The sequence below is a fragment of the Eurytemora carolleeae genome, unplaced genomic scaffold, assembly GCF_000591075.1.
Source record: "Eurytemora carolleeae unplaced genomic scaffold, Eaff_2.0 scaffold29, whole genome shotgun sequence".
NCBI lineage: Eukaryota > Metazoa > Arthropoda > Copepoda > Calanoida > Temoridae > Eurytemora > Eurytemora carolleeae.
In genome coordinates this window covers 418351-446045 of record NW_019396073.1, presented here as the reverse complement: position 1 = coordinate 446045, position 27695 = coordinate 418351, and the positions used below count along the sequence as shown (strand labels likewise).

The 27695-nt window shown below is 31.5% G+C and overlaps 2 protein-coding genes across 9 annotated transcripts in view; both read left to right on the top strand.

Annotated features, from left to right (window-relative positions):
- Positions 1–6327, top strand: part of LOC111713312 (uncharacterized) — a 26992-nt gene extending 20665 nt beyond the window's left edge. For all 5 annotated transcript variants that reach the window (XM_023488152.1, XM_023488175.1, XM_023488166.1 and 2 more), the window contains 6 exons: positions 1035–1421; positions 2606–2656; positions 2901–2953; positions 4440–4490; positions 5622–5672; positions 5790–6327. In XM_023488152.1, coding sequence (XP_023343920.1) covers positions 1035–1421; positions 2606–2656; positions 2901–2953; positions 4440–4490; positions 5622–5672; positions 5790–5841 — 645 coding nt within the window. In that variant the 3' untranslated portion in view covers positions 5842–6327. The remainder of the gene's footprint in view (positions 1–1034; positions 1422–2605; positions 2657–2900; positions 2954–4439; positions 4491–5621; positions 5673–5789) is intronic.
- Positions 6328–12950: 6623 nt separating this feature from the next.
- The window catches only part of LOC111713507 (glycine receptor subunit alpha-4), a 19406-nt gene continuing 4661 nt past the window's right edge, over positions 12951–27695 (top strand). The window contains exons 1-12 of one of the 4 annotated variants that reach the window (XM_023488375.1): positions 12951–13097; positions 16297–16323; positions 17857–17904; positions 18802–18884; positions 19058–19114; positions 19803–19836; positions 20580–20673; positions 21290–21344; positions 21476–21511; positions 22344–22446; positions 22646–22716; positions 23417–23483. In XM_023488375.1, coding sequence (XP_023344143.1) covers positions 13023–13097; positions 16297–16323; positions 17857–17904; positions 18802–18884; positions 19058–19114; positions 19803–19836; positions 20580–20673; positions 21290–21344; positions 21476–21511; positions 22344–22446; positions 22646–22716; positions 23417–23483 — 750 coding nt within the window. In that variant the 5' untranslated portion in view covers positions 12951–13022. The remainder of the gene's footprint in view (positions 13098–16296; positions 16324–17856; positions 17905–18801; positions 18885–19057; positions 19115–19802; positions 19837–20579; positions 20674–21289; positions 21345–21475; positions 21512–22343; positions 22447–22645; positions 22717–23416; positions 23484–27695) is intronic. The other 3 variants (XM_023488382.1, XM_023488391.1, XM_023488397.1) reach the window with 3 other exon arrangements.

The window sequence follows — 27695 nt, the reverse complement described above, 5'->3', positions numbered from 1 at the left end:
TTCCTTAGCATTACATTTTATCAGAAAATCAGATTTTGTGGCAAAGACTAAATATATGTTATATGTTAGTTAGCTTTATAACTTAGTTTAATTTTAGCCTAAGAAACACACAAGGCAAATATTTAACCTTTTACTTTGAAATGTCTCTTTCAATTTCGATTGTGTTTTAAAAAATGATACATGGAAGGGGGGTCGGGTAAAGACAGGGGACAGATGAAAGTTTTCTTGAAAGTTTTGAGAAGAATTAAGCCTGGATAGGAAAAGATGAAAGTTTGAAACCCTGGAGACATTATTTTTATTCCTCTGAGAACTTTTCTACAAAGAAAATTTTAATCACCTTTAAAAATGTTTCTTTTGTCGCGAATTTCCTAACTTGAAGATTATAGTTTCAGGGTTGAAATATTGCAACTTTATAGAGGAAGATAAGAAAAGAAAAAAGCTAAGTCACACTGCAATAACAACAAAAATACTTAATGCAACACCAACTTCACATGAAAAAGGAAACTAATATCTTTAAAATTTTGACTTTTAGGATTATAAATGTACAAAAAAAGAAGGTTTCCTATAACTTCCTTGCCTTTTTGTCTTCTATTATCCTCAATATTCCTGAGGCTTCTTATTAATTATCATATTGAATATTGTTATTCAATAATTGTATATTGGTTCACATACACTCCTAGCTGCTTCTTGGATTTATGCAAATCAAAGCCCAACATTTCAACCAATATAGTGAGGTTGCGGGGGGGGGGAGTATTTAACCCCCCCCCCCCCACCCACTACTTATTTATCAAAAAATCTGAATAGTGCGCGCTTGGTATTATTGAAAACACAGAAATTTCGGTAATTTTCTTGCTTTTTTTCTTCCAAGGAAACCCATGGGCAATAGATTTTTAAATAGATATATTTATCTTTTACATTGTTTCTTTTCTCTCTGGATCTGGAATGAGACGATTCGTACCAACTTTCTTGCTTGAGTCTCAGCTAGCTCTAAGTAATAAATCTTAATTTTATTTTTCAAATAATAATTGTTCCAGGATGAGGCTGCCCGGCGGCGTGGATTGGAGAATTACGAGGGAAACAGCGGGGCCAACGTTATCCTCTATATCGGCCTCGGGATGGTCGCAATGGGCCTCGTCATCACCTTCGTTGGCCTCGGGGACAAGGGGTTCCGAACTCTTGAGCTAAAATTAATAGGTCCGAGTCTAGTGGGCTGCGGAATGTTTTTTGCGTTGCTACGAATTTTATTTTGTACCATTCCATCGTGCTGCAGTCCTATGATGGGATGCTGTAGGAGAACTGAAGAGAACCAGAAACTTCTTGAAAAAGAACCCGTCGAGAGGGAGAAAAGTGAAATAAAAGAAGTTACGATAAAGCAGGTTGGATTTCATGAGCCGGTTCCTTTAGAGACACCGAAAAGAGAGGTAATTTTATTTTGAAAAAAAAGTATCTTGACCGTTTAGTTTAAAGTTGCAAGATGTTATGAAGATAAACTTTATGCGTTGTACATATGTAGAACTATCTCATTGCAATTAAAAGGTTGCAAACTCTAACTCAAAAGTTGACGAGAATTTTTCCAATTACTCCTTAAAGACTATAAGCTAAAAACAAGTGCAAATAGTTCTAAAAAGTATATGTCTTGGGCTAAGAGAAAGTGAGTTGAAGCGGTAAAGTCAACCCCGAAGGCTTTCCTACGCTTCAAAGTCGACCCTGTCTTAAAAATTGATACAACATTTCATAGCAGGCTGTATCTTTGTGATCTGGTACACCCCCGGGGTATCCACGGCCAGTCAGTCAATTTAGTCCTGAAAACAGGGGAATCTGAAATTTATGCAACTTTACTGGGACGACTATTTGACCTCGTAGCAAATGAGAAAAGCAAATTCAATCTGTTAAAGATATATAAATATGTATATATATATATATATATATATATATATATATATATATATATATATATATATATATATATATATATAAGAAACTCAAAACTTTTTTGTTCTTTTTAACAGCTCTTCAAAAAGAGGAGTTATAATTGAAAACAAATAAGATTTCAATCTTATTTACTTGCAATTTACGTTAGTTTGACGTAAATAAGCCTTTTTTTTAAATATATCTTGCTTCTATATTTTTGAATATGACAACACCTTGATGATAAAATAATACTGGCATTCAGGGGCGGCTTATGAAATTTTTAAGAGGGAGGAATTAATTTTATTATTGCGTGCGAAGCGCACCGAAATTTGTTATCCCCCTGGCGGCAAAAATTCCCACCCTGGATTTTTTTTCAGGTAATTTTATCAGTTTTATGTCAAAACCATGACCAGTTGAGAGGTCGAAGATGGAAAATGTGTTTAAGCAAGTTTTGATTTTTAAAAATATATTTTGAGTTATTAACTGGCGCAACAGGGAAAATTTAAAAATTGAAAGGCTAGCCCCGTCTCTCTTCTTCCTGCGTTCTTAATTTTTCAAGAGGGGTGGGGGAGGTCCCCACAGTTTTCCAGGGAGGGGGACGTTCCACCTTCCCCCCCCCTCTCATAAGCCGCCTCTAGCATTTAACCTATGCATTAACCAAAAACTCCAATTAATAATCCGTTAAAATGATTAGGTTCGGCCGCATTTTGTATCAGACTCTGATGATGATTTCGTAGAGAAAAAGGTTAGATTTGGAAGAAATACATAATTTGCAAATAAATGTTACGTTTATCTTTTTTGTGTATTTTCTCTTTATTGATTATGCATTCAATAAAAACTTCATTAGTTGAAATAAAAAAAATCTACGAAATAGTTCTCCTTTTTTCTAATACAATGCAAAAAAGGTTTGAGAATTTGATCGTAATTTTGTTTTAATATGCCAATCAATTGTGTAAAAATTATCTAAAACCTTTTAAAATATTTTTCAGAATTCTATCCATCCTGCACCTTCCACAATTATCCATACAGATCCACTATTAGGGTAATTTTTCAAATATTTTTTTTTTAATCGCTTTATTTTTATTTTAGGCACCCAAGAGAAGTACATTTTAGTGAGTCAATAAAACTTTTTTTTCAGAGAAATTGAAAAAAGCTAAATTGAAATCATCAGCCGAAGAGCTTTTTTTGAACATATATTTATGACTGGCCAATAGGGTGACCCAAATCACTCTTTTTATAAAAAGATTAGCACACCGGCTTAAGCAGTTCCTAAAGTGTTTATAAACATATTTTAGATGTCTAGGAAGCCATTAATAGCTATATGAAAAAATCGAATCATTGCTAAATGTTCTACTAAATAAACATCTCTTGTTACACTGTATAAGTATACTTACCAAAAACCAGTATATTATAAATTAGACCTCTTAGCTTTGAACTGCTACCTAAGCTATGAACAATTTCCTGATTGACACCTAGCTATGAACTATCTACCTAGATAGATATGAACTGTTTACCTGATTGACCTCCTAGTTCTAAACTATCTACTTGATTGACCATATAGATCAGATCTATCTACCTGATTGACCCTTAGTGGTGAACTTCTACCTGAATGACCCTCTTGGTCTGAACTATCTACCTGATTGACCCCTAGCTAAAAATTACTACCTGATGGACCAAAAAAATATGAACTACCTGATTGATCACTTAGCTATGAACTGTTACCAACTAGACCTCATAACTATGAACTACCTTGATTTACCTCCTAGCTATGAACTGCTACTAACTAGACCACATAACTATGAACTACCATGATTTACCTCCTAGCTATGAACTGCTCCCAACTAGACCACATAACTATGAACTAAGATTTACCTCCTAGCTATGAACTGTTACCAACTAGACCTCATAAATGTGAACTAAGATTTACCTCCTAGCTATGAACTGCTACCAACTAGACCTCATAACTATGAACTACCATGATTTACCTCCTAGCTATGAACTGCTACCAACTAGTCATCATAACTATGAACTACCTTGATTTACCTCCTAGCTATGAACTGCTTTGTTGATACATCTCATTATCAGCACCAACGCCTGATATGCTATTGTTGGCTTATGAGCATAGAAAACTGAATTAAAAGAATATGTCTCAATTAGAACTGAACTTACAAGAAGTACCTATAGAATCTGTATTTATTTCCTGATATGATTTTGTTTTGTTATGAAGTGAATATATATCATAGAATATATATAAATATAGTCAATTGAATTTTAATATCGCCCCGTAGCGACAACACTCAATTTCTACATTGTAGCTGATCCCAGTAAGATAAAGGTCCAATTTTTTTGAGGTGTGCACTGCATATCCGATGTAACCATTTAAGACGATGTGCATGTTCAAATTTTAAAAAAGTTAAATTTACAAAGATTGACCAATGTTACTAAAAATAAATGTTGCTTTTGATATAAATTATTTCCATCCAAGTTTGGATAAATATTAAAAATGAAATATCTTTATTTGTTTCTAGACAAGCAAAGCAACCTGATTCTCTCTCTTCCTCATCATCTTCTGCATTTAGGAACCAGTTTCAAACAATTAGAAATCAAATAGTTTTAAACCAATTAAAACTCAGATAGTTTTTAAACCAATTAGAAATCATATAGCTTTTAAAGCAATAAGAACTCAGATAGTTTTTAAACCAATTAGAACTTAGATAGTTTTAAACCAATTAGATTTTAGATAGTGTTTAACAAATTTGAACTCAGATATCGTTTGAACCTATCAGAACTCAGACAGTTTTTAACCAATAAGAATGCAGATAGTTTTTTTAACAACCAATCAGAGATCAGACAGCAAACAGTTTTAACCAATCAAACTTAGACAGTTGAAGACCAATCAGAACTTACCCCAGATACATTTTCATAAAAAAAACATTTTAAATTAAAGACTTTTAAGCTCACAAAGGAAAAAACAGACAGCTAATCATCTTTTTAGATATTAAGCATTGAAAAAAAACTATTAATTTTGAATAGGGGTTCCAGAGTGAAATGAAAAAATAGTGGCGTGCAAATTAAGCAAAGTAGCAAGAAAATCTTCGCAGAATTTTGTATTTTTGCAGTAAAATTTGCTTCTGCTCGTAACACTTTCATATGCTTACTACTGGACTTTAAAGAAACGAAAATGTGCAAAATTGTACTCTCAAAAACTCTAGAATTTTTAAAATTCAAATATAAATAATACCTAAATAGGTATATGTACAAACATATATTGAAAACATCATTAAGTTTTGGCTTTGCAACCAAACAAAAATAATCGTATCGGCTAATTTTGAAGCTAAAAAAATAACAAAAGACTAATCATCATAATTTTAAATGATCAATATATATACTTTTCTTGTCTGTTTGTTTGTTTGTAACCTATAAACGTCATTAAACGTCTGAACCAATCGGTTATGGGACCTCACATACCCCCCAGAGAAGGTTTATGGATGCTCTGAATTACAAAAAATTGTTCCCAAAATTTTTGGATTTTCGTAAAATTTTGAAGATCAACAAGAAAATGTAAATTCACAAGAAATGTTGTTATTGTGTTATCGAAGAGAAAATGGTCTAAAAGTTCAAATAGAATATGGGAGTGAAGCCCACTGATAGCCTAATGATAACAAATATATAGATATATATAAATATAAAACTGAAACTGTGCCAATTAGTTTAAATGAAGCAGACACGATTGACCTGGAAGGGAGTACAAGAAATATTAGGAACCGGTTTTATCTTTTACCTCGCATTTACTCGAAAACACGAAAACGAGTCAACAGCAAAAATATTGTTTTTACCCAATAAATTGAATACAAATAAATTATAAAACCGGTTTTTAGAACTGGCGAAATAATTCTAAACGCTACCAAACTGAACATTGAGGCTGTTTAAAATAAACTCAACTTATACTTCAAATTGATTTGGCTTTTCTCTAAATGTATAAAATCTATTGGACGATGAAAATGTAAAAAAGTATTGCAATTTTGATTGTGATTATGCAATTCAAATACATTTTCTTACATTTCTCCATGAAAACATTGCAGAAGAAGCTGTCAAAGGTATTAATTTTAATTTTCAGTAATCTTGTTTTTTAGTTTGGGGGACAGTAGAAATTTTTTGGCTTAAAAGACTTTTTAGGCACAAAGTGTCTTAACTTTTTTATTCAGTTTGCCAAGAACTTTTTGATGAATTCAAACATTTGTAAACATCGTGTATTGTGTACAGAACAATGTATAACTGTACATGGTCATGTACAAGACATATTTACTGCTGTATTATAATGTACTGCATAAACCGTTGAGAAAAGTTTCTAATTAATCGAGGATATGTACTGCATGTCGACAAGATACAGGGTTACCCACAAAGGATGAAACTTCAGTAACGACTGTACGGAATTTGTTTAGTCTGTTTTCTTGCATTCAGGGTTCAATGTAGGCCAAAACTAGCTGGATCATTTATTTGCTTAATTATTTAGTAAACAAGCAAAATACTCAATTGAATTCAGAAACCAAAAATCAAGCTTCTAATCGTCGTCTTATTATTATAGTTTTGGGTCGTCTTTGCAGTCTTATTCTTTGTGGGTAACCCTGTATATTATGAAACACTATATGTTTGTTCACAAAAACGTGTAAAATGAGTTTTTGCCACAAACTGTAATCTTTTAATCCATATCTTTTAAACCTGATGTCGTAGACCTTAAATATATTTAAACTTATGAATTATGTCAGATCAAAATGTCTAAGATTGAAATAGGTTGCAAGGATTAGAAAATTATGGTTTGGGGCAAAACTCATTTCGTATTTTGACATAACAAGCCTCAAAAGCACGGAGTTTGTTTATATTGCTGCCAGAACCTGCAGTTCTTTTTAACAAAGCTTTATGAGATTTCCTGATTTGTCTTTCTTGCTCTATACATATATATATATACAGGGTGAGCCAAAAAAAAAGTGTGATTGCGGCGCCTGGTGCAAAATTGTACCTTTTTTGCGCAACTGTCCTGTATGGTGTTTTTTCAATATTTTTTGAAAATTTATAACTTTTTTGGTACTCCAATCGTCCAAAAAAAATCCGCGAACCTTTTTCTTTATCAAAATCAAAAGTTCAGCAAAGCAAAATGTGTATATAAATAATTTTGATCGAAATCTAAAATTTTAAAAAGATTGAATCACAGAATCACAGAAAATTCGCAAAATTGTAATGAGAAAATTCGCAATTTTTAGTTCTGGTCTAATTTTTAAGGAAAAGTAATTCAAATTTTTTAGTTCCTTTCTTCTTAGTATATTCTTAAGTATTAAATATAAGCTGTTCAGTTGAAACCTTAAAAACCATTGAAGAACAAATTTTCCGTAAAAATTAGACCAGAACTGAAAATTGCGAATTTACTCATTACAATTTTGCAAATTTTCTGTGATTCTGTGATTCAATCTTTTTAAAATTTTAGATTTCGATGGAAATAATTTATTTACACATTTTTGTTTTTCTAAACTTTTGATTTTGAGAGAAAAAAACAGTTTGCGGATTTTTTTTAGGGTCATTACTCCAAAAAATTACAAATTTTCAAAAAATATTGAAAAAAACACCATTCAGGAGAGTTGCACAAAAAAAGGTACAATGTTGCACCAGGCGCCCCAAATCACACTTTTTTTTTACTCCCCCCGCCTGTATATATATATATATATATATATAGCCGAATCAGTTGTTAAAATTTCGGCCGATCGTAAATTGTACAAAGGGCCAGTAAAACCTAATTGACATTATTTTTAATATTTCATTAATTATTTTTTATATGTACTTTAAGTCTACACTTAAAGTAGAAGCAAGACAAAATTATAACTATTTATACATATTTAACCTGTGCTAAATGTATTATGTGGTAGAAATAAAATGTAATATGTTATTTTATAGAATTATCATTTTAGTGTCTATAAAGTCTAGAGAATCTAGATTGACTGTATTGGAACTCAATTTTGCAGAAACTAATTAACGGGAGTCCAGGAAAAAATAAGTTTGACGCCATTTTTTATTTTATTCTAGAGCATTATTCTAACTTTTAAGTTATTTTTACCTTATTTTAAACAAAAAAAAAATTTAAAAGAAACAAATTTTGTCAAAAGTTTTTTATAACTAACTGTTAATAGAAAATGCATACAATTCAATCTCATTCTTTTATATTGTTTTATTTTATCTTTATTTCCTTTTTCTGAACTAGTTACAGAAAGAACTGGGACTTAAAATACAATTCAAACGAAATCAATGAAATAATGGATTTCGAAGAGGAAAAAAGTCACTTTAGATAAAAAAGATTTATTGATATCTTTGGAGCTTTAACACCTCCGAGAGTGAGAACATGAGCCCGATTATTGGATGATCCGAACCAGTACAAGGATTGACCGGTCTGGTGTAAAGCTTGTCCCAGCCCGTCTAGTGTACATACCGAGTATGTGGTTGACCTGTACAAGGATTGATCCGAACCAGTACAAGGATTGACCGGTCTGGTATAACTTGTCCCAGACCGTCTAGTGTACATACCAAGTATGTGGTTGACCCAAATAGATTGTTAAGTACAATAGATGGCAACGTAGTATTTGTACACTCTCAGTACAGCTGTACACTCTCAGTATTGTGTCCGACAAAATTATTAATAAAAGTGATAATTTTAGAATAAAGAGCTTATCTTACAGTGAAAAAGGTGCAATTTTATGTGTACACTTTTTTAATTAATTTTGAAAAACATGTCAATTAATGTGAGAAAATGCCGCTTTCTTTGTTATATATGACACTTGTGACGTCGTGTATAATTGATCCATTTCTCTGTTGCCACCTATTGTACTTGATAATCTATTTCTCTGTTGCCACCTATTGTACTTGATAATCTATTTCTCTGTTGCCACCTATTGTACTTGATAATCTATTTGGGTTGACCCAGCGTGTTTATGCAGCAAAATTAGGCGGGCTGGGCTGAACTTATGTGAAATATAGCCGGGCTGGCTCAAAAAACCCTTACACCAAAACTTCAAGTACCTAGGAACATCTGTCTATTAAAGTCGTAATCAAAAAAATATTTTGGAAAAAAGTCCAAATTTGTATAACCGAACGTACAAAGACATGAACAAAATTGGCTTACATTTTTTTTCAAATGTAAATTACATTTTTAAACTACATATTTAGCGAAATTTAAAAAATAATGGTTACTACAGTGATAACAAGAAAGCTCTTAAAAATTTTAATAATTTTAAAGTTTAAATAAGAAACTTTTGGAGTTTAAACAGCCAAATATCACTAACTTATTGATTTAAAAATTTACTAGTAAAACTATTTGCTTTGTAACAACATAAAATACGCTTAGGATATTGCTATTCTATTGTTTTCAAGCATAGCTAAAGATAGATTGCGCATAAGACGACATTTTTCATCTTGAAAGATATAAATGTACAGAGATGTTTTAAAGATATTCCTATTATATAGATTACCTAGGTCGGTTGTGAACATTGGCTGTTCTTATGTCATTGAGTGCTTGTGGTGTACGAGGGAGGGGGTGCAGAGGCGCCATGATCCCCGCAAAAATGACCTCCGAGCCTTAGGATTTGCAGAATCACCTCCAGGCCCCGCAAAACTGGTCTCCCAGCCTCAGTGACGGCACCAAGCCTCCCGCCATTCTGTCTCCACGCCCCGCATTTTGGTCTCCACTTGTTGTTTTTATTTTTTGTTTAAATTTATTGGCTTAACCAAACAAATATCAAAATATATCTCTTCATAGCAGACTCCGTCATAGTTTAAAGAACCGTTTAATCAACAATTTTGACATGTTAATTCATTCCATTGTTCTGGAGTTGTTTTTCTGTAAAAGTTTACACTAAGATGGAATGAGTAAAAGACGACCTTTATAAACGACTTATCTAATATTTTTGAAGGCATCATGATTTGAAGATTTTGTTAACTCTCGATTCCTTAGCATTACATTTTATCATAAAAATGCAAATTAATGAGGATCTGTCCTATAATATACGAGTTTTTGCGCACCTCTGTATATCAATTTTTTCAGTCAAATAAATGAATTCTCTCGCTAAAAGAAAAACTATTTAAAATTAAATTTAACTTAATAAAACAACAAGATATGACACGAAGCTGCCCTAACCTGTTAGTATAGCATGTAATAGATATTTAGATTATTTTAATTCTTTGTTTTAATTTTTGTTTTAAATAGTTCTTCAATATTTTCTAAAGCATACAATAAAATCACAAATACAAGGATTTCACAAAAACTACCTTGTTTTATAAATTGCCGCTGATATTGTTTGATTATTGCTCAGTGAAATATTTTTGTTCAAATAGTTCCATTCCCGGAGTTATTTTACACTCATTATAAAATCCATTAAAACACCAAACCACCCCGCTTATCATTGAAGTACACTTTGACCCCTAGAAGTATGAGTTCGCGGACTGCACAATTCTTGGTGATTTTGCGTATATAAGCTATCTCTGTTTATTTATTTATCTATGTTTTCAGGGTATCACTTGTTTTTCTATTTTATAAATACAAGGGTAGGGTAAGATGTCTTCTTTTCCAAATTGTCATTGTATTTATATAAAATAAAGATTTTGGAATACTGACATCAATTGTTTATATTATAAAAGATTAATATTACGTCATCAATTCCTATAAAGAAACTGTAAGCGTAATTACAAGTGACCTCTCATGCAAAGACGACTATGTCTGATTTAAAAGGTACCCTTGAAATCCTTGAAACCTTAATCGGATAAAAAATGGAAGTCTTCAACGTCGTTTTTCTGATTAAAAAAGTGTTGACTGAAAACTGAAAAACAAGAAATTCGCAAGTCACTTTCTAAGAGAATCAAATAAAAATTTTTTTTCTATTTTTAATTAAAAACTTTGATATCTTATTTATTCTTATTATTATTACTTGATCAAACGAAGCTATTAAGGGGATAGGTGTAAAATCGGGCATTGGTAACAGTCCCTTTAAAGTCATCAAGCAATGTTTGATTATGTTGATTATGCATAATTACCGTTCTCGTCCTCCTTTAACAAATTCTTCAACCCCTAGGAGGAAACCAGCTTTTATAAAGAAACCATATTTAATTTTTACAGGTAGGGATCTAAACAAACGTCTTAGTAAAAAAAGGTTTATTTTATTTCAGATACAGGGTGTCTCACGAAATTTGACAATAGTAAGACGACTTAAATGTCGTCTTTAATCTTTGCAAATATTTTTGTGGCATTTCCACACCACTAAAACTATTTGTTGTATAACAATATCAAGTACAAATAAGATTACTGAAAAATGTCGTCCTCCAATGCAACAGTTTATGGGAATAGGAAGAAGACAGTGTAAACATATCAATTTCACTTTATAGGTTGCTTTTCAAAAAACTATTTGCTTTTTTAACTGCATCAAATGCTGATAAGATTGTTTAAAGCCAATATGTAAGATATAGCCAATAATTACCCCCCCCCCCCTCCCCAATCCCGTCCGGAGCATCCTTATATCTATTCTTTTGGAATTATTTAAAGAATATTGTTCCTTTCTGAAATCCATTTTTTTATTAAACATTTTATCAGTGCTTTTGGGAATTTTACAATTGTAAATAGAGACTAATTTAGACGAATGTATCGCCGTTATGTTGCTAGAATGACGCAGTTCTATTGTTAAAATATTATTGCATCATTCATGATTTGTCTGTTCGAATAAACTTTGAGAAAAATTTAAATTAGCAAGTATTTTATATTAAAACATGCATACATACACAGACACTTTTTCATGTAAATCTGAACTCAGTTGCAGCTTCAAGGGGGGAGGGGGGACGTGCCCTCCCTAGATCCAGGTTGTTAAAAAATCTTAAAGACTGGATCAATTTTAAATTTTCACAAATCCTAGGCCTTTGATTTATCTCATTAACTTACTTGCACTTTTTGATAGCTATAGATTTTAAGAAGTAATTGGGCAAATTCTCATCAATTCTTGAGAGAGAATTTGCAACTTTTGGTTTACTGTGACACTTGGAAGAATTTGGGGCTCTACTAAAGAGAGGGAGCAACTTCTGGTCTATTTAGTTTAATTTGCAACGATGGGTTTAAAAAATCTTTTTTCCCTGTGGAGCAACTTAGTCAGCCAAAATTTAAAGTTCATCTAAAAACTATTTCCCCCTCCCATCCTTTACCAAAATTATTTTCCATTGACTTTCCCCCCCCCCCTCCCATATGAACATATGAACATATAGACATGTTTTGAACATATATACATGTTTAGAACATATAGACATGTTTTGAACATATATACATGTTTTGAACATATATACATGTTTTGAACATATAGACATGTTTTGAACATATAGACATGTTTTGAACATATAAACATGTTTTGAACATATAGACATGTTTTGAACATATAGACATGTTTTGAACATATAGACATGTTTTGAACATATANGATCAATACAAATTACATAATAATTTCTTTAAGAACATGAATACATTACTATTACAAAAGGAATTGATTCTTTGCCACAAACTAAAAATGTTCTAATCCCAATATCCCTATATCTTTGCAACCTGATGGTGTAAATTAATGATATTTAAAACTTTTGTTTTCATATAACAGGAATCAACATGTCCAATGCAAAATAAAAAGATTAGAAATCAGAGTTTGTGGCAAAGACTCAATTCCTTTATGCAATTACTTACAAATTATTCAATTGTTAGTCAACTATCTTAACAACAAGTATACAATCTTTGCAACATTTTACATAATTGGTCAGAAAATACATAATAAAATACAATAAAACAAACAAGATTTTGTATTGGAATAATTAGAGCATGTCATCTCATCATTTATCGTTTATTATCAACCATCAATTGTCTTTTTTTAATGCTATGAACTATTTCTTCTTTGTCTAGACCATATCCAATAATATTATGTACACTTCTTCCCAGACCATATCCAATAATATTATGTACACTTCTTCCCATTGAAAAATATATTAATTTTAAAATCTAATGATTTAGAGAGAGGAAAATGCTTTAAATACTACTTTTTACCACGACATCAGACACTATGTACAAATATAATGCTCTATGTTTAATAACAACAATTCTCGTACCTTTGTGCGAATCTGCTGAACATTTTCAGGTTAGATGTTTGATTCGTTTAAATGTATTTTTATTTTATTTTGAACTGTTTATATTTAACCTCAAAAGTTACATGGTGTTTTCAAGATGAACCCCAGCTTATTCAATAGTTTCTATATGTTGCTAGTTTAGTTTTATACACTAAAACATATTAGAGCATATTTCTCTATGTTGCTAGTAGTTCAACAAATTGTATAGTATATATATTGAAACATATTAGAGCATATTTCTCTATGTTGCTAGTAGTTCAACATATTGTTTAGTTTATATACTGAAACATATTAAAGCATATTTCTCTATGTTTCTAGTAGCTCAACATATAGTTTAGTTTATATACTGAAACATATTAGAGCATATTTCTCTATGTTGCTAGCTAGTAGTTCAACATATAGTTTAGTTTATATACTGAAACATATTAGAGCATATATCTCTATGTTGCTAGCTAGTAGTTCAACATATAGTTTAGTTTATAAACTGAAACATATTATAGCATATTTCTCTATGTTGCTAGCTAGTAGTTCAACATATAGTTTAGTTTATAAACTGAAACATATTAGAGCCTATTTCTCTATGTTGCTAGTAGTTCAAAATATAGTTTAGTTTATATATTGAAACATATAAGAGCATATTTCTCTATGTTGCTAGTAGTTCAACATGTAGTTTAGTTTATATACTGAAACCTATTAGAGCATATATCTCTATGTTGTAAGTAGTTCAACACATAGTTTAGTTTATATACTGAAACATATTAGAGTATATTTCTCTATGTTGCTAGCTAGTACTTCAACATATAGTTTAGTTTATGTACTGAAACATATTTCTCTATGTTGATAGCTAGTAGTTCAACATATAGTTTAGTTTATAGATTGAAACATATTAGAGCACATTTCTAACCGGTCTCATAATGTGAATGCGATAATTAAAATTATATTTGACATATAAACATATATTTTTGTTTAATAGTATTACAAGTTAATCACAGAACGTGTACAGCGAGTCCCATAAAACTGTGGAATAAAAAGACCATGGTTAGGCTCAAGTTATGATTTTTGATTTTATGAACATAAAATACACCAATTGCACACTGTTCACTTAATTAGTGTTCTTTTCAGCAACTGGTGAACCTATTTGCTTTTTAACAACATCTAATACAAATCTTTAATATCTTTACAAATTTAAATTACACTTTGTAATAAGTCTAATAGTAGAGTGGATCCAGCAGGAATAAAATTTGCATTTGAGAATTAGTTTTGGTAGAGTTTGATATCTTTTGAATTGATAATTTGAGCTATAATGCTAACCAGAAATATTTGGTATAACGAAGACGGCTTTAAATTTACGTTATTATTTAAAGGGAGTGTTCGCGAAAAATGAAAAGGGGTATAGGCTTACGGCCATAAATTGTGATGGTGATGGTGGTGATCGCTGCTAATATTAATTCTATCTGTTGCATGTATAAGAAGAAATTTGTTAAAATCGACTCACACCGAAGAACGTAGCGCGTCCAAACAAATTTAGAAAGTTGCAACATTTAATTCCAAACAAATTATTCAGATATTACAACCTATAATCATTGATAATTTTTAGACGCATTCGTATATATTTGATATTTCATAATATTTTTTTAATTTTTTATGATCTGAGAGTTACTTTTGAAAACAGTCATTCCTCTTTCAAGGATTTTTTATAACGAAGACGACAGTTTCATATTTTCCAGGAATATTCGAAAATCCAGCGCCAGCCGTGAAGTCAAGTTGTAAGCTAAATATTATTTTTAAACATCTAAAATATTATGTAATATCAACTATAAACGAATTCGGAATTTGGTTAGGCTCAATATCAACTATAAACGAATTCGGAATTTGGTTAGGCTCAAGTTATGATTTTTGATTTTATGAACATAAAATACACCAATTGCACACTGTTCACTTAATTAGTGTTCTTTTCAGCAACTGGTGAACCTATTTGCTTTTTAACAACATCTAATACAAATCTTTAATATCTTTACAAATTTAAATTACACTTTGTAATAAGTCTAATAGTAGAGTGGATCCAGCAGGAATAAAATTTGCATTTGAGAATTAGTTTTGGTAGAGTTTGATATCTTTTGAATTGATAATTTGAGCTATAATGCTAACCAGAAATATTTGGTATAACGAAGACGGCTTTAAATTTACGTTATGATTTAAAGGGAGTGTTCGCGAAAAATGAAAAGGGGTATAGGCTTACGGCCATAAATTGTGATGGTGATGGTGGTGATCGCTGCTAATATTAATTCTATCTGTTGCATGTATAAGAAGAAATTTGTTAAAATCGACTCACACCGAAGAACGTAGCGCGTCCAAACAAATTTAGAAAGTTGCAACATTTAATTCCAAACAAATTATTCAGATATTACAACCTATAATCATTGATAATTTTTAGACGCATTCGTATATATTTGATATTTCATAATATTTTTTTAATTTTTTATGATCTGAGAGTTACTTTTGAAAACAGTCATTCCTCTTTCAAGGATTTTTTATAACGAAGACGACAGTTTCATATTTTCCAGGAATATTCGAAAATCCAGCGCCAGCCGTGAAGTCAAGTTGTAAGCTAAATATTATTTTTAAACATCTAAAATATTATGAAATATCAACTATAAACGAATTCGGAATTTGTATGAACACCACGTTCTTAGGTATGAGTCGTTTTTAACAACTTTATCATTATAGACGCAACAAATAGAAGTAAGATTAGTAGCAATCAGTATCTATAATTTTTCGCCCTTTCATTTTTCGCGAACACTCCCTTTTAAATACTCCATTGATCATGAAACACAGAAGCACAGAGCATTTTACTGTAAAAAAGTGATTTTTAAGCTATAGTAAAACTATTTGCTTTGTAACAATATCAAATAACCTTAAATATGTTCATAATGTCGTCTTCCTATTCCCATATTTCTTGTTCTCACTGCAGAATTTTAAGAGTGGGTTAGAAATAGCACTTGAACTAGATACGGCTGGTTCAAGTAACTTTTCCAAAACAAAACTTTTTTGCTCGAACGAGATATTAGACTCCGGTTCAATTCAAGATACATTTCTATTTCATGTTATATTTATAGCTGTATTTACATATTTTCATTGTATATTTAAAACTGTATTTACATATTTTCATTGTATATTTATAACTGTATTTACATATTTTTGTGTTTGCAGACAGATTTCAGTCTAGAGGGAATCTTTGTGAGTTAAGATGTCGCATGTTTTTTTGCATATTTGTTTGAGAAGTTTATGTTTTGTATGTTTTCTCGTTTTTCATTTTTCATGAAGATATTAGGCACTGCAGAAGGATGTTTGTAACAAGCTATTTTTAACAAAGAAATCGAGCCTTTGCCAACAAACTCTGATTTTCTAATTCTTGGAATCAGGTTGCAAAGATATAGGGATTACAAATTTTGTTTGTTGCGAAAGCTCAATTCCTTAATTTAAGGTAAAGTGTTAATAGTTGAAAGCCCAGAATATGAAATATATCTCTAATCTATGATTAAAGTATGTGAGAGAAGGCTGTTGTTAACAGAATTAAGTTCCGATTTAACGTTATCATTGCGGAAACTGATTAAAGTCTGTAAAAGTAAATGTACAGAATGGGGAACTTGAACAAGCCATCATGACAATATAATTTTTTTTTTCATTTGACATATGTTCAATGACCCTGTTTCCAAAAACATGTTTTCTGAAAGAAACTATTAAACAGGAGTAAAGATGGTTAAAAATAAATCCCGAGAATATTTATGAATGTCGTCTTCATTTATCAAGATTTTTATTTTAATCCTGGTTTAAACATTTCCATTATTTTTTCAAGTGTTGTGGAATAAAAGTTTTACCACTGTTCTCAGTAAAATGCATTGCTCATTTTTGTTAACCCTGTAACTAAGTTAGGATTGGTAGGGCGACAGTTGTTACCTCAATAAAAAGGTTGTTGATAGACCCCTCTAATGTAAGATTAACTTTTGTACACTAAGGTTATCAAGATATCCCTCAATTCTTGATTAGAAAATCATTCCATATAATTAATACACTGCTATGCTTGAGTTCATCATGATGAACAAAGATAAGTTGACTATAATTAGTTAAAAGATAACACTCAAAGACATGCATACAAAATAATGCAAAGGATTGAAACAAGCTGGGTTTGAACAATGCACCGTGTTAAGAATGTGCAAACGGATCTGTGCATACCTGAAAATGTTCCTGTCTTCACAGAAAAATGTGGGAAACACTCCGGTTGCCGTCTCGATCTATACATTATTCAAAAGATGGTGTGTTTCTGGACCTACGCCCATCCGTCCTAATGCCCATCCGACCTTACTAGCACGTGGTTTTACAGCTGCTAGATGGACTTCTGGCCGCAACGCCCAGCCCCCTAGCCTGTCCTAGTCACGGCGCTCGGCCCCCTAGCCCGTCTTATCCGCAGCGCTCAGCCCAGAAATTCTCTTAACTTAACCTATCCCTCAAATAATACAAAAATAAACAGCTGCCGTAGGTTGGATGTTGCAGAAGGGAGGATGTGCAGTATAATGATTGGCAATAGGACGGATGAACATTACCTATTCAAAGATCAAACTGTCTTTGTCAGTTCTGACCTTAAAATAATTGGGCGCTAACTTAGATGTTCTTTTGAGAGTATAATTTGTTAGAATATAGAGTGATAAAACATTTTTGCTCATTATCTACTCTCCACTTTGTGGAACCATATGTCAAACTGTACATATTCAGAATCTCAGCTTTGGGATACTTGATATCAAATCCCCAGATGTAGTTCAGGTACCAATATTGTAGTACATGCAGAGTAGAGTTTCTTATATCCTCACATTAGAGTAGCATATTTAGTTATAGTTCTCTCCCCCACGTAGAGAAGTTAGACTATACGTGGTAAAATTGTGTATGTAGAACCGATTTTGAAGCATGTGTTAAATCTCTAATTTCGTCATTAATTGTTCAGACAATAGAGGTCTCCCCTCCACATAGTATAAAGATTCAAATTCTTGCTTTTTGAATAACCCAGCGGGCCAGGCCAATGTAGAGTATTATGGACTAAATCTGATTATAATACCACCAAATACTAAAATAATTCATCTTTTAAAAAATTAAAGATTCATAAAAGAAGACAATTTTGATCTAAGAGTGTAAAATCCAAACATTAATAAGGAGGAATAAAAGAAACTAATATTTAATTAATGTTAACACCTAATAACAGTTTAATTGCAGTGCAGCTGATTTCTGATTATCACTTTTAAGCGGAATAATTAATGTAAACTCTAACTTTGCAGCTGGAAATTTACCTTAATTACAGTTTAGATAACAGATTAATTGCCGTTGATGGTCGATCCTTATTACCGTTTAATTACATCTTCATGTCGATCCTTATTACCGTTTAATTACATCTTCATGTCGATCCTTATTACCGTTTAATTATAGCTCATGTAAATACTTATTACCGTTTAATTACATCTTCATGTAAATACTTATTACCGTTTAATTACATCTTCATGTAAAAACTTCCAGTTTAATTACAGCTCCATGTAGGCCTTAATTACAGGTTTGTTTTAGGTAAATTGTAACTTAATGCTGACCTCATTCGGGATCTTTAAACCTAAATGTTGGTCCCACTAACGATTTAATTACAGTTAAAGTTAGACCCTCATTATATTTTTTTTACAGCTGAATGTTTCACCTAATTACAATCTGCATGAACGTCCATATTCCAAGGGACCGTTAAAAATTACTGCTTCCATAAATCTCAGGTATTACTTTTTCCCACAAAATATTAGCAAAAAAAAACTTTGCAACCAACATTTTTTAATCTTAAAAATCATTGATTTTTTAAATCTTAAGAATCAGTGAATTTTTAATAATTGAATAAAATAAAGGGATGAAAGTAAAGAAAAAGAAGGAAAGAATTTGCTCCCTTTTTTAGAAATATTTTGGATGTGGATGAAAAAGCTCAGATTGTATCATTGGAGACAACACTCAGGTATATGTATAGAGGGTTTATTAGATATATACAGAAGGGATAGTAGAGACAATATTTACATCATTTGATCCTAAAACTTTTGGAAAATATTTTCGACCCCCCTGGAGTGTGGATTAATCCAACCCGAAATTCTCTGTGAATATTTTATAACTGGACACTTTGTTAAACAAATGTCCGAACTTCAGCTCCGAGACAAAGAATGCAATTACTGAAAATGACCTTTTTTTACTTTTCTATTTTCTACCGCGCACTGAAGTGCTTTCTTTTCACATTTTAAAGGTAACAAGGAAGGGAGATGGAGGGGGAAATATTTAAACTGAAAATATCAGAAATCACTACAAACAGACATAGTTTAAATGAAGCATGTTTTAGAATTAATATTTTTAAAACATTGTTTTTACCACGAATATAAAAAGTAAACATGTTATATAAAAAATCTCTATGTAAAATTGTGTATTGTGTATACAGAGTTTAGGATGAAACTTGAATGCCGACTGTTAGGATAAAATTATATGAAGATTAAATTCAAGTTTCTTTCATAATGCAATCTTTTTTTGGTATTAATGATTTATTAAGATAAACTGCAGAAAACTATGAATGTTATAAAAAAATTAATGAATTTTAGTCGCTTTAAAAGGCCTTGGTCCTTTAGATTTCTAGTTTTTCTTAAAATATAATTTTATTCTAGATTATACTGGAAGGATCCTAGAATAAGTCCTAAGGTACGTCGACTAAAATAAAGTTTTCATTTCATTTTTACGTATTTTGATGTAACCAAAGAGAAAAGAATATATATTAGAGTGGAATTTACAAGGAAAAAGTGTAAAACGGCCTTTTTCTTGTACTGTTTCCATACTGCAGGTGTACTTCACATATTTATGCTATATAACCTTTTGGGCCCTGGAACATCATTTTATAGAAAATCTAAAATTAATATTAAAAGAAACCCAAATTATGAAATAGGCTGGTTTCATAATTGACCAATGATCATTTCACATAGAGTCGATGCCTTTCACTTTACAAACGATGATTTTCCGTTATAACTATAAATCAAATTTTTATTCCCTAATTCATTTTATAATGTTTATTTAACAGCTTTAAAAAATTGAAATGGAACTCCCTTTCAGGCTGAAAGGGACTGACAAAATTCATACCGAGGGATTTTCTAAATTCCACTCTAATATATATTCTATTCTCTTTGGATGTAACTCTTCCTTGAAAAAGTGGCATCAGCAGTGCAGATGATGCTTTAAAGAATACAATGTAGATAATAGATGTGCCATTCTTTATTAGAAAATGGGTTAAATGATATTTCTAACTAAATCATCACTTTACTACATTTTGACAATATTTTTTTTCACACCATTCAATGATCATTCGATGTTTTTTGGGACAACCTGTATGATTATGACATTTCTTTGTAGCCTGTAGATATGAAAATATTAGAAGTTAAATGAATGTTTAGGCCGAGTATTTGGAGAGTTTTGATAGTATGGGGAACTATACAACCTTGAATCCTTCCCTAGCTTCTAAAATTTGGATGCCTGATATATTTATTGGTAAAATGTTTACTTCACACAAACAAGGCAATAATTATCAAATTTATAAATCAGAATATTCAGTATAAAGCCAATATATTATAGAAGAATTAAATTGGATATATATTCGAAACTTTACAATTTTTTATTAGGAACAAAGTTAAGCCGTAACCCTTAAAGTTTCTATGGGCCAGACTAAGCAAAACTAACTGTCAAAATTAACTAAATAATTTTCCAAAGAACCGTAGATTTTATGTCAAAGTAACATTTTTTCAACACTTGTAATTGTTGAACAATTTGTTTGCAACCTGTTTTATATTTAAGGAATACTAATATTTACCTTCTAGAAATATTAATCTTTAAATTTGTTTAATCCGCGGTGTTTATAGAATATTCTAGATTTTCTAAGAGTTTTTAGCCGCGTTGAGTTCACTGAGTAGGCTGGCGTATATAAACTCCGGATTTACGGGTTTTTTCTTGAATGAAGATACGATTTTCTATTAAATTAATAACGAATAAGAAGTTTCCTTGTGAATAACAAATTTAATGAAATATCAAATGTCGCATACGTCAAATGTACCATTGTGAACTGGGGAATGGAAGGACACATAAAATAATAACAAGTTTGTTATTACAGATCAAGCTAAAGTATTGCGAGCTCCTTCTTATTTTATCCAACCTGCCTCACTCAGGGAAATAAATATTTTATCAAAATATTGGAAAAGGTGGAAAATTAAATAAATTTTCACATTTTCTGCAAAAGTCGAAAAGTTTTCGATCTTTTATAGTGAAAAAAAGAAAACAGTATATTTATTTGCCCTAGGGTTTATAATGACAGCCTCATCAGATACTCTTCCAGGTAACGATAATTGTATTTACACTTTACTACAACCAGAAAACCGCGGAATAGGAAGACGACATTAAAGCTATTATTAAGTTTATTTAATAATAATAATAATAATAATAGTTTTACTAGTAAAGATGAAATGGGTCTGTATTGTATGTATCCAGTGCAAAGTTGTTGTGTCTCATGTTTATTTGACCGTTTAATTTGTCATAATTTTAGTTTTAAATTCGTTTTTTTATTCCAGAGTTTTCTAGTTCTCCCTGTATATTATACACGGGCAGCCGTACTACATTTGAATTTCCGAGCCGGGTCAACCTTTCCGGTCCCAGTTTGTACAAGGTCGACGCGGTCAGACTTTAGGTTGAATTTACTTTTACTAAAGGGTCAGAGGTGCCTGTGTAGCGCATTCTTGTTTTAGCTTCAAGGTAAAATAATATGTCAAAAAATCAAATGCGTCATAGATATTTTGCATTTTTTATTAATCAAATTGGTTAATTATTAATTTGAAATTTTCTATATCTTAAGATTAAAATCTATCAGAGTCAAATTTCAAAATGTTCAATTTATTAATAGGACTATTTGCCTGGGAACATTTATAATCTATTTCTTTGAGATCAATTTCTAAAAGACCATTTTCTTACAAGAATAAAGCACAAAAGATCAATTCTTCCTAGATCAATTAGGAAATTATTCAATAATCGATTCATTACATGATCAATATCGCTAGTGTAAAATTCTTCCAAAACAACTTTGTTCTCAGATAAACTACATCTTTATATTCTGATCAATTTCTCTAGGATAAACTCCTCGATCTACATCTTTATATTCTGATCAATTTCTCTAGGATCAATTTCGATGTTGCTTGTAATATGGACTTTCATCGTTACCCGGTTGACGAGCAGTATTGCGAGATCAAATTCGAATCCTTCGGTTTACAATCTAACCAGGTAGGGTTTCTGCAGTACAGGGTGTCCAGGAAATAAAGTAATAATTGGGAACTATAATGAGGTTTTCTGAAGGGGGGGCGGTAATTTCACTGACATTTTAAAAGTATATGAATACGCATTCATTTGATTAAAATTCAAATTTTAAAATTTGAAATTTTCTTTTGGATTCCTGCTTGTTTTACAGACGTATAATGTTTAGATACAACTAGGCTGGATTCCTAACAGTATGGATGTAAATCAAAATATTACTTTGGCCCAGTTTCATTTTAGGTAAACAAAACTTTAATCTATGTATTTTAGGTAAACAAAACTTTAATCTATGTATTTAGGTAAACAAAACTTTAATCTATGTATTTTAGGTAAACAAAACTTTAATCTATGTATTTTAGGTAAACAAAACTTTAATCTATGTATATTAGGTAAACAAAACTTTAATCTACAGGGTGTCTCACATCAAATTAGACCGCGTCAATGGATCTAACTTACGATTTGGGGGACAATTCAGAAAATTTAAGAAGAATGAATCATTTTAAAAAAGGCTAATAGAAAATTTTGTTGGCAGAAAATGCTAGATTTTTCGCGTATTATGTGCGTATTTTGGCGTTAAAAATTGTTAATAATCTAATATGATATGGGACGCTCTGTATGTATTTTAGGTAAACAAAACTTTAATCTATGTATTTTAGGTAAATGCAAAGCATTATTTATGGTAAATAATCTAAATCGCTTTAAAAACAATTCTTACAGTGTGGGCTAGCAAACGATGTTAACGAGGTTATAAAACGTGATAATGTACACTAATCCTTTACTAACTACTTTCAAAGGTCAACATGTAATGATGTGTTGTATATTACAGCAATTGGATAATTTGCCAAATTGCCCTTCCAAATCATATTTTCCATGGTGAGCTTGCTAAACAAGAAGCATTCCTCCGTAAGAAATCTTAGATCATTTAATTCTTTAATTTTAGGGTAAAGCTGATGGATTCCTACTCTACTGATTATTATGATGTAAGCTACCCAGGACTTATTCTTCAGGTAGGGGTTGCAGAAAACAGATCAGCTCCACCTGAAAATACTACTGATCTGATTAGATTAGACTTACGATAATACTAATCAAACCAGCACTTCCTTATTAACAAATATATCGGCATTACAATATTACAGATCAGATTAGCATTACAATATTACACATTACAATATTACAATTCAGATGAGAATTACAATATTACAGATCAGATTAGCATTACAATATTACAGATCAGATTAGCATTACAATATTACAATTCAGATGAGAATTACAATATTACAGATCAGATTAGCATTACAATATTACAATTCAGATGAGAATTACAATATTACAGATAAGATTAGCATTACAATATTACAGATCAGATTAGCAGTACAATATGACACTTCAGATTAGCATTACAATAGCGCAGATCAGATTTTCATTACAATAATACAGATCAGATTAGCATTACAATATTACAGATAAGATCAGCATTAAAATTGTACAGAAAACATCAGCTTTACAATATTACAAATGAGATCTACATTTACATATTACAGATTAGATCAGTATTACAATATTACAGATCAGATCAGTATTACAATATTACAGATCAGATCAGTATTACAATATTACAGATCAGATCAGCAATACAATAGTACAGATCTAGACTATAAGTTTAATATGCAAGGTTGCTTGATCTAGATGCGCTCCAATGTACGGTAAATGTCGTCTCCTAAGTAATGAACAGTGAAATCCGTAAATGGCGTCACATATTCTGTATACCGTTTAAAACATGTTAAAAAAAATTCGACATAAAATTGGAAATAAGTCAACTTTTAACAACTAGTACATAATCTTGATACAAAAAGTCTTGAAAAATACGATTTATCATCCCTTAACTCGATCGACTTTGTAAGTCAACTTTTTCTCGACTTTAAAACTGACTTAAAATCGACTATAATAGTCGACTGAAACTCGACAATAAAAGTCTACTCTTGTTCGCTGGGAATAGTCCCCAAGGTGATGTTAATTGTTGAAAAATGAAGTAATGTCTATACCGGAGAAATGAGTTGAGACTAAATATTTATAAAAGGTTAAAACTGCAATTTTGTTTAAAGATCTAATTTCCCATGGCTCATATCCTGGCTATTTAAGAACAGAGGAAACAGTCCACAGTTTGGGGAAAATAAATAAATCAGAGGGAATTTCAGAATTGATTAAATTGATCTCATGATTCATAAATAGTTTTAGGGATAAAAATTAAACCACAATAATTTACATAAAATATTTTATTTGTTTGGTTTACATTATACTGTATATTATATCCTGTGTATCTATATAATAAAGCTCTTCACGCGATCATATGTATATATATACTGATTTATTTCATTGATAAATAAACATTTTGGCACAAGTGAATTTAAACAATTCTTCAACCGTTTTTCAGTGAAACTGCATCGTACAGCTGTATGCCTGATATGGACTCAATTTTTTTCTCAGGGTTTTTTAAAATTCCATTGGCACTTCAGCAAGTTTAAAATAATGATGGATATTCAGTTTTCAACTATATGTATGACCCTCAATTTGTGTATATTTTTTAAAGGCAAACCTTGAATCCATCTGTTTCTACATTGCAAAAAAAACTTTTAAACATATCAAGAAAACTTCAAGAATAATTAACTATTTTTTATTAATAATATGGCCACAGTCTAGAAGAAAACTTTAAAAGTTTTCTTTTTTATAATATAAAACAAGACATTCTTATATATATATATATATGTTGCCCATAGCGGCCAAACGGCTGGACCGATTGGGCTGAAATTTTTTGTGGACACTCATGGGTAGCCTGGGGAGTGTCTTAGGCTAAACAATTTGACATTTTTTCGTTCCAATTTTTTTATTATTTATTTTTTCTATTTATTTTTATTCCCACGGGCAACGCCTGGCCCTTCAGCTAGTTTATAATAAGGAGAGAGTTCTTTTTCACATTTTTCCACTGATTTTAATATTTAAAAGTATTTGCCAGTACTTAAAGGGCCACCCACAAAGATAAGACTGAAAACTCTAAAAATATGACGATTTGAAGCATAATATTTGGTTTTTCCATTCAAATGAGTAACTTTATTGTTTTCTAAATTATTAAGCACAGAAGTTAATCAATATTGGCCTACATGGAACCCTACATGCAAGAAAACGGACCAAACAAATTTCGTACAATCGTCTCTGAAGTCTCATCCTTTGTGGATAACCCTGTACCTATAGTGCAGTGCTGGAAATTGTGCAAAGTGCAGTCATTTAAAATCACAACTTCTAAGAGTATGTTTGGAAAGTCAGAGTGTTCTGAAAACGAATGACGTGACAGGCATTTAGAAAAACACTGATGTTATTTATTTGTTTTCTGTAGAGGGGTTTTTGCGAAAGGGGATGAAATTTAAAAGAATAAGTTTTTTAAACTCACGCCTTTGTGCTTTGAAGGGGGGGGGGATGCCTGCATCAAGTATAAGTATCATTTACAAGTACTGCCCAAGATGTTCTTTCACATCAGTTTCAAGACTCCAACTGGTGATAATCTACTCTGAACCAAAACTCCTTTTATCACATTTGATGATCTTGATGCTTGATGATCTTGATGCTTGATGATCTTGATGCTTGATGATCGTGATGCTTGATGATCGTGATGCTTGATGATCTTGATGCTTGATGATCTTGCACATTATCCGAGGTGTAGCAAAAAGCCTAGTAACTAGATAATAAGAAAAATAATAAATTAACAATAATAATGATAATAATAATGATAATTATAAATTAAAATTACCTTTTTGCTTGCAGGGGAAAATAAGGTATCCAAATATACAGTATATGTATCTGTCTGGCGGACCAATAAATATTAACAAGAGATTCTGATAGATTCTTTCCTTCAACCATCTTTAATCTAGAATTCCTGAATTTTTAAGCTAATAATTAATGAAAAAAGGCCTAATTTTTAGAAATGCTTAAAATCTAAAAGAAAACTTATTCAAAATTATCCCACTGCAAACTATACAGAAGGAGAAGATCACTGGTATGGCTTTGAGACCGCGTAGCTCCTCTAGTTGTATGGCTTTGTGACCGCGTAACTACTCTAGTTGTATGGCTTTGTGACCGCGTAGCTCCTCTATTTGTATGGCTTTGTGACCGCGTAGCTCATCTAGTTGTATGGCTTTGTGACCGCGTAGCTACTCTAGTTTGATGGCTTTGTGACCGCGTAGCTACTCTAGTTTGATGGCTTTGTGACCGCGTAGCTACTCTAGTTTTATGGCTTTGCGACCACGTAGCTCCTCTAGTTTTATGGCTTAGTGACCGCGTAGCTACTCTAGTTTTATGGCTTTGTGACCGCGTAACTACTCTAGTTTTATGGTTTTGAGACCGCGTAGCTCCTCTAGTTTTATGGCTTTGTGACCGCGTAGCTCCTCTAGTTTTATGGCTTAATGACCGCGCAGCTACTCTAGTTTTATGGCTTTGTGACCACGTAGCTCCTCTAGTTTTATGGCTTTGTGACCGCGTAGCTCCTCTAGTTTTATGGCTTTGTGACCGTGTAGCTATTCTAGTTTTATGGCTTTGTGACCGTGTAGCAACTCTAGTTTTATGGTTTTGTGACCGCGTAGCTACTCTAGTTTTATGGCTTTGTGACCACGTAGCTCCTCTAGTTTTATGGCTTTGTGGCCGCGTAGCTATTCTAGTTGTATGGCTTTGTGACCGCGTAACTACTCAAGTTTTATGGCTTTGTGACCGCGTAGCTACTCTAGTTTTATAGTTTTGTGACCGCGTAGCTACTCTAGTTTTATAGTTTTGTGACCGCGTAGCTACTCTAGTTTTATGGCTTTGTGACCACGTAGCTACCCTAGTTTTATGGCTTTGTGACCGCGTAGCTCCTTTAGTTTTATGGCTTTGTGACCGCGTAGCTACTCTAGTTTTATGGCTTTGTGACCGAGTAGATTGTAATAGTTGGTGCAATTTACTTTAGTTTGACATGAAATGGCTGAAATCTAGATTTGTTATATTTATATCAATAAATAAACGATTGGGATTATAAAATCATCAATATTTAGTTTCTTCTTTTAAAAATCTTTTTATAAATTGAAATTTCCTGATATTTATTTAACACTGGGGGCTGCAGGTGTAAACATTATACAAACTTCAAATAGTATTTATATAGTCTTTTCATCAACTCTTTCCAGGAGGGAGGGGGGGGGGGG